This window comes from Pollicipes pollicipes, unplaced genomic scaffold, assembly GCF_011947565.3.
Source record: "Pollicipes pollicipes isolate AB1234 unplaced genomic scaffold, Ppol_2.1 Scaffold_4740;HRSCAF=5597_pilon_pilon_pilon, whole genome shotgun sequence".
Taxonomy (NCBI): domain Eukaryota; kingdom Metazoa; phylum Arthropoda; class Thecostraca; order Pollicipedomorpha; family Pollicipedidae; genus Pollicipes; species Pollicipes pollicipes.
In genome coordinates, this window is record NW_023596545.1 from 5,349,499 (window position 1) to 5,356,378 (window position 6,880).

Consider the following 6,880-nt stretch of genomic DNA (forward strand, 5'->3'; position numbering starts at 1 on the left):
TCGCCAGCTCAAGTGCTCCTCGGCCATCCGCTGAGGCCGATGGTCCCAGCTCACCACAGCTCCTTCGCCAAGTACTGGCAAGAGCGTGCTGATGTGTGCGACCGGCGCGCAGCGAAACGGCAGACCGCAACCGCACCGTTGCGCCGAGGAGAGCGCAACAGGCGGAGGCCAGAGAGGCTGCAAGTGCGGTGGGGTACATGTACGTACCAAGAGTGATCGTTGTACTGTAGGTGATGTTATTGGATGCATTATTTTCCGGCTCCGGGGAGGGGAGATGTGATGCAATTGTGCGTGTCGTTTTCTTTTGTGAAGTGCGTTGTGTTGTTTTGCGTTTTTTTGGCAGCAATGCATCCTGTAATCCCAGAGGGAGGTGTGATGTTCTGAAGGGAAACTGCTGCCACCGGTCAGATTGTCCACGTGGCGGCGCTAGTGCTGCCCCCGCCTGATTTGAGGCAATACAGTTCTAAGCCCGGATCCGCCGTGTATGGACGCTCCGCCGAGCCGCGTACCGACAGAGCACGGACCGAGAACATAACAATGACCTTCTGGAGAGTTCCATCTCTTGCGGTGTAGGTCTGGGTTTCCTCGAGTCATGGCTTTTGGTACAGCAGAATTCATAACGAAGTTGATGAAGGCTTCCGTCTGATCGGACAGGGTGATTCCGTCGCTTGAATCGCTGGTTAGTGGATGGCGTGACATGAAGTCGGCTGGGTTGTCCTTCCCAGGTCGGTAGACGATTTCGAGATTGTACGGTTGCAGGCGCAGACCCCAGCGCTCGATTCTTGCTGGAGGCTTCGACGCGGAGTTGCTCCAGATGAGTTGCACCGGCTTTTGGTCCGTTACCTTCTGACCGTGTATGTATAGGTGAGTGTTCGCATCCCCAGACGATGACGAGAGCTTCTCGCTCGGTTTGCGAATACCGGCTTTCCACGCTGGTCATAGTACGACTTCCGTATGCGATGACCTTGATGTCCTCAAGATTTTCAGGTGTGGTCTGGCACAGGATGGCACCAAGTCAGTGCGGACTGGCGTCTACGATGAGGCGCGTATCCTTCTTCTGATCGAAGTAGGACATCGTTCCAAAGCTACTCAGAGCTTCTTTGAGTCGCTGAAAGGAGGTCTCGTGATGGCTGGTCCACTCCCAAAGAGTGTCTTTCTTGGTGAGGTCTCGCAGCGGGCTCATGAGGTCGGCGTAGTTCGGTATGAACCGTGACAGGTAGTTCGTCATGCCGAGGAAGCTTCGTACTTCCGGTGGGTTCTCTGGTGCCTTGGTGTTCACGATCGCCGATACCTTCTTGGAATCTGCTGACATTCCCTCCGATGAGAAGGTGTAGCCGAAGAAGGTCAACTTGTTCTGGTTGAAGGCGCACTTCTCACGGTTGATGGTCAGCCCTTTTTCATGCAGCCTTTGGATGACCTTGGTCAGGGCTCTGTCGTGTTCGGCTTGGTTTGAACTGAAGACGATGATATCGCCAGGGAAGTTGCGGACTCCTTCAACGCCACTGAGCGTGTGTTGGATGACGTTCTGAAAGACTTCGCTGGCTGAGCACACACCAAAGCTGAAACGCTTGTAGCGGAACAGACCCTTGTGAGTTGAGAAGGTCGTGATGGGTCTGCTGCTCGGGTTGAGTACCAGCTGATGATATCCTGAACGTAGGTCAATCTTTCTGAATACCTTCGCTTCGTTTAGGTCGTGGATGATGTCATCTACTGTTGGAGTGGTGTCTCTCTTTGGATAGCGGTATTCACACGGCGCATATCCACACACACGCGGATAGCTGTCAGGTCCTTGGGTTTGGGGACGCACACGACTGGGGATACCCACGGCGTCGGTCCGGTGACAGGTTCGATGATGTCCTGTTCCTGGAGCGAGTGGAGTTCCTTCTCCAGAGCCTTCCGTGTGTGAAACGGTATGCGCCTGTGCAGTTGAGCGATGGGTTTTAACGCTGGGTCAACATAGAGTTCCACTTGATGGTCTTTGAGTTTGCCGATTCCTTCGGCGATGGGATGGGTTTCCAGCAGGTCTTCGATCAGTGTTCTGCCTGGAGGGTTGCTTGTCACCTCTTGAATGACTTCCAGCAGGTCGAGGTCCTTCGCCGTTTGGAAGCTGAGGGGCGATCAGTGTGTTCCTTCCACGACGAAGAAGCTGGCCGTGACGGTGCGGTTTCCGTGCGTTGCTGGGGCCGTGAATATCCCTGTTATCGGCAGAGGGTCTGTGGCTATGTAGGCGAATAACCTTGTATTGGTGGGAGCGAGCTGCGGTGGTGGGCGCAGTTGTCGGAATGTGATGCTGCCGATCAGGTTTTTGTTGGCCCCTGTGTCGATAATAACACCGACTGATGTGCCTGCGACTTGCACGGTTGTGCGACGCTGTGTTTGACGCGTAGCCAGAGCGTAAATGTACTCATCACTACATGACTCCGTCTGTTCAGTGACCTGACGCACTGAAGACTTCTTCTTCATGCGATTGTGATTGTACTTCGGGGTTCGGTTGGTCTGTGGCATGTGCGATCTGGCGACTCCTGAGCGGCACATGTGGCTGAAGTGGTTCACTTTACCACACTGGTAGCATGTCTTTCCGTGTGCCGGACGCTTGGTGGGACCACCGTCGTGCGGGTAGGTTCCTCCGCACAGCCCACATGTGGTCGACGGCTGCGGCGTCGACGTGGATTTGTGTCAATTGGTAGGCGCTTGATGGTGCGGCGGACGGTGGGTTTGGACACGGTTGATTGCTATATTGGCACCGCACTCGATATTTACAGCCTGTGCTTCCGAAGTTTCCAACGCTCTTCCGGTGGTCAGCAGCTCGGTGAGGGTCATTGTTTCGCGCAGTACGCGACGTCTGAGCCTGGTCGATTTGCAGGCTTGAATAATGCAGGTCTTGATTTCGCGATCTACATCGGTAAACTCACAGTACTTCGCGAAGATTCGCAGACGGGTTGCGAACTGATCCAGAGTCTCTCCATTCTCCTGGTGCGCAGATTGGAACGTATACACTTCAAACTGGAGGTTTCTCTTCGGGCTGAAGTGTGATGTCAAAACGTCCCTCGTGCTCCCATATGAATCCGTCCCGTTTTCGTCGGCCGTCGTCGGCAGCGCGTCAAATATGTCGTGCACTGCTTCGCCTGCATAGTGCAGTAACAGAGCCTTCTTACGGTTAGGATCAGTGATATTTGCTGCGATCAGGTAGTTATCAAAGCGGGATAACCATTTGGTCCATCGCGGACCCACGGGTTATTCGTTGGGGTCGAACAACGGTAACGCAGGCGGCGATATGGCGGTCGCCATCTCGGCTCACCTCGATACGCTGATAACTTGCCGTATAGGTTAGGTACAGGGTGCTCGGGTATGGTAAACTCTCCGGCGTGTTCGAAAAAGTACGGCGTCGCCAAATGTGGTGTATATGGAGCTGGATCAGCTCGCGTATGGTCTGGTTCGGTGCGAACCTAAAACTCGTGGTAACGACCGGTAGGGAAACTGTTTATTTATTCAAGGTCAAACAGGGGGTTAATTTCATATGGTAGCCCAGGAGGGTATGATACTACAGGGGAATGTGAATGATTTTCATTTCGACCATACACAGACACTACACATCTGAAAGATTTTTGGACGGTGTATAAGCCCGGTGCGTAACCGCCCTCTGTTTTGGAGGCTGTATAAGCCCGGTGCGTAACCGCCCTCCGTTTTGGAGGGTGTATACGCGCAGTCCAAAATTTAATACTAACAAAGAAACATCTAATCAAGGATGGACATTTTTGATTGTGATGGGGGGGGGGGGGGGAGGGCGAGCCAAAGGCCCGACAACTGACACCCTTCCCCTCTTTTTCTCACTGGATTTAGCCCACTTTATTTTGTTAAAACGCAATGCTTGTTTTAAGTCTTTGTATAATTTACGAAATCATTTAATTTAAGCGGTATAAGATTTATGCGGAGTTCGATCCAGGCTCTGGACGCACACGTCCCTTTAGAAGCCACCTAAGGGCGCCGACAGCGCTCTTCTATGACAGTGATGGGAGGCGGCACGCATTTTGATTGTGAGGGACGGGGACAGGGCTAGCCATGAAGGACCCTCAGTCATTCCCACATTCCAGAGCTATTCGTTTCATCCTTGTCAACCATTGCGTGCCTTACAGCGCTAGGTATGTGAAGTTTATTGCATCGTAAATCCGCTCAGCTGTTACGATTTTTATCTTGTGGTGAGAGCAGCCGTAACTTTTTGCTTTGGGAGTGGTACGAGACGCCACTACACAGAAAGATCAAAGAAGACAGTCTTCGTATTATGATCATCTTTAACACACGTTTTTTTGTAGTATTCCAGCCAGACACGTTGGGGGGGGGGGGGCAAGCCAGCATTGGGGGGGGGGGGGGGGGGCAACTCAACATTGGGGGGCCAGGGCCCTCACAAAAGAATAGAAATTGACATCCGTACATGTAATATGGTTTTGAACACGCGCACTCGCAAGTCATAGCAGCAACAGCCTCGGCACCCTGCGCTGTAGCCTCTATAGGCTGTGCAGCGTTGGCTCCGCGGCTGTGGCACTTAGCGATGGCCGATGAGCAAACGAAAAAATGATGCATCTTGAGGAGGATGGTTGGTGAGCTAGGCAAATCCGCATGTATGTTAAGTGTAGTGCAAAAGTAAGGTTAACGTGGACTTAATCTGAGATTTGGCGGGGGGGGGGGGGCAGCCAGCTCTGCTGGCCCCCACCTTGAAAAGTGGGGGGCCATGGTCCCTCAGGCCCCCCTGTTCCTACACTCATGCTCCCCACGACCCACCTCGTTACACGGAAGGGATTAGTGAAGGTTTGAAGGCGATCGGACAAGCCGTTTCGGAAAAATTGCCTGTCTGCATCCTATGCCGGTTTTTTAGACCCTTCTCAATCCTAAGCTCTCGTTGAACCAAGACCTTGCCTTGATAGTAACAAAATAGGGCAGCAAGGTCGCCGGCGTCAAGCGGGAGGAAAGCGCAGTGTCAGGAGATGGGCGGAAAAATGTTCTGGTTTCAAGCCGGTTTATGGTATTCAGGTTGTATTGTGGGCTTATTAATTCATTTGGCTGCCTTAGTTTCCAGATACCGGAAGTGCATAAAGCTACTGGAGCAGACCGCGGACACGCAGAAGCGCATTTTCGGGGCTCGGGATGATTGCTGTCGAGCTGGAAGCGGAAACCCATTTAGTGTGGAATCATTCTCAGTGTTACTGAAAGTGCCCTGGGAGGCATGGGCGTAGCCACGCCTTTGATATTGGGGGATCAGAAATGCTGATCAAACTGGAATCTGGAGTGACAGGCTAATAAACCGATCAGCCGGTCGACGTAATGAACTGATCAACCCAAAAATTACGCAACGCAAGGGAAAGTGAAAAAACTTGCGTTGCACGTGAAAACGTACGGGACAATTTTTTTGTTGTTGGAAAAAATGGAAAGAAAGCGGGAAAGTTTCCTTTTTGGGGCGGGGGATGTCTGCCATGTCCTACATTAGTTTCATTCGCGCTAGGAGTTGTCATCATCTGGCGCCCTTCTTTAGCCATTGCTTGGCACTTTACCAAGCGCTTTTTCACGTTTTCGCCCGCGTCCCAGGGCCGCGGGGTACGTGACCCATACTCACTGGGCTGTGAGCACCTTTTGCATGCTAAGCGCGGTGCCTGACTCTTGATTCAGGAGTGTCTAGTGGGATGGGTCGGCAAGGGGTCTATTGAATCCCAGCTCCTTGCGCTTCCCTTCGCCAGGAGGGCAGCGACGATCCCATTGTCTTGTCGGTTTGGCGTTCCAAATAAACATTCTCGTCTCCCTTGAGTACTAATTTTCCCCAACCCCGAGTGTTAGCTTTAACCTCCTGATGTCAAATCCTGGTGGCATGCGGTGTAAAAATAAGCGGTGAACTTGGCGCGACTGCTTGCTTCAGGACTACGCAACGCCAACTTTTTGCGAGCCCAACGTATGACTCCTAAAACCACCGGCAGATGGCGTCGTAGGGCTTCACCTGAGAGTGTATCGTTGCTCGATTTGCGATAACCTACTTGCCTGAGAAGTCGGCGCAAATGTCATTCGCAAGGCAGCCTCCGTGGTCTACGGTAGATGGCACTTGGAGCTCTCATCCACAGGTAAGACCCCCAGGAAGGGTGCAAACAGCACGGCACTGTCGCAGTAGCTGCAAAAATATTGTTTTATAAGTACGCCCCAGTGGTTTTTGTGAAAATGCTTCGAGCGCGACCCCAAGAATGCATGTGGTCATGCTTGCGAGGCGATGCTGGAACTGGGATGTGGGCCATGAGCGTGCCAAGATAGAAATGTGTTCAACATAAGTAAAACACATGTTGCGTTTGCTGCGCTGGGAGGAGGCGGCCATTGCGCTTCGCCTGTTTTCTCACTTAGCTGCTGACTTACTGCACTGCGTTCCAGCAGGGGGGAAGGACTGCAGCCAGCAGAGGCGGCGAGCCGGGTTCGGCTGACGAAGATGGCGGCGAGCCAGACAGCCAGAGCCGGCTGTGGCAGCTTTTTGACCTGTCACAGTCTCAAGCGCCAGCGGCTCCGGGTGGCGCGCGCCACCGGTTGCCCTGGTCCGGCTCCGTCTGTAGTCAGCCGGTGGACCGTCCGTCGGCCAGCCCGAGCTGCGGCGCCGCCGGCGCGTCCGGCCGGCCATTCAGACTGCGGCTGCCGGGCCAGGCGAGCGCCGGCGGCCGGCCAGTCAGTTCGCGGCGCGAGGCCGACTGGCTGCTGCCCGTCAGACCGACGGAGCGAGGCTCCCCTGGCCCCCGCGCAGAGGGTCGACCGCCGCTCAGCCCGCGAGACAGGACGTCCGCAAGCCCCCGGCGGCCGGCGCGAGCGAGCCCGGGCCCCTGCCGCTCCGGCGACGAGGCCTTACGCTTCAACCTGTCGGACG

General features: G+C 54.2%; 1 protein-coding gene across 1 annotated transcript; it reads right to left on the reverse strand.

Moving 5' to 3' along the window:
* Positions 1–1,606: 1,606 nt before the first annotated feature.
* LOC119098926 (uncharacterized) lies at positions 1,607–6,045 on the reverse strand. The gene is made up of 3 exons (XM_037221972.1): positions 6,018–6,045; positions 2,918–3,176; positions 1,607–1,918 (listed from the first exon to the last, which is right to left on the reverse strand). Exons 1-3 carry the CDS (start codon positions 6,043–6,045, stop codon positions 1,708–1,710), a joined length of 498 nt encoding a protein of 165 aa, XP_037077867.1. The 3' UTR covers positions 1,607–1,707.
* Positions 6,046–6,880: the final 835 nt, after the last annotated feature.

What these genes read in the sequence shown, in the direction of transcription:
- LOC119098926 (XM_037221972.1), bottom strand. Translation starts at nt 6,045, where the DNA reads ATGACATTTGCGCCGACTTCTCAGGCAA. An exon ending in TGCGCCGACTTCTCAGGCAA is followed by an intron (nt 3,177 to 6,017) that starts GTAGGTTATCGC and finishes ACCTGATCGCAG; the next exon opens with CAAATATCACTGATCCTAAC. An exon ending in CGTCTGCGAATCTTCGCGAA is followed by an intron (nt 1,919 to 2,917) that starts GTACTGTGAGTT and finishes TCAACTGCACAG; the next exon opens with GCGCATACCGTTTCACACAC.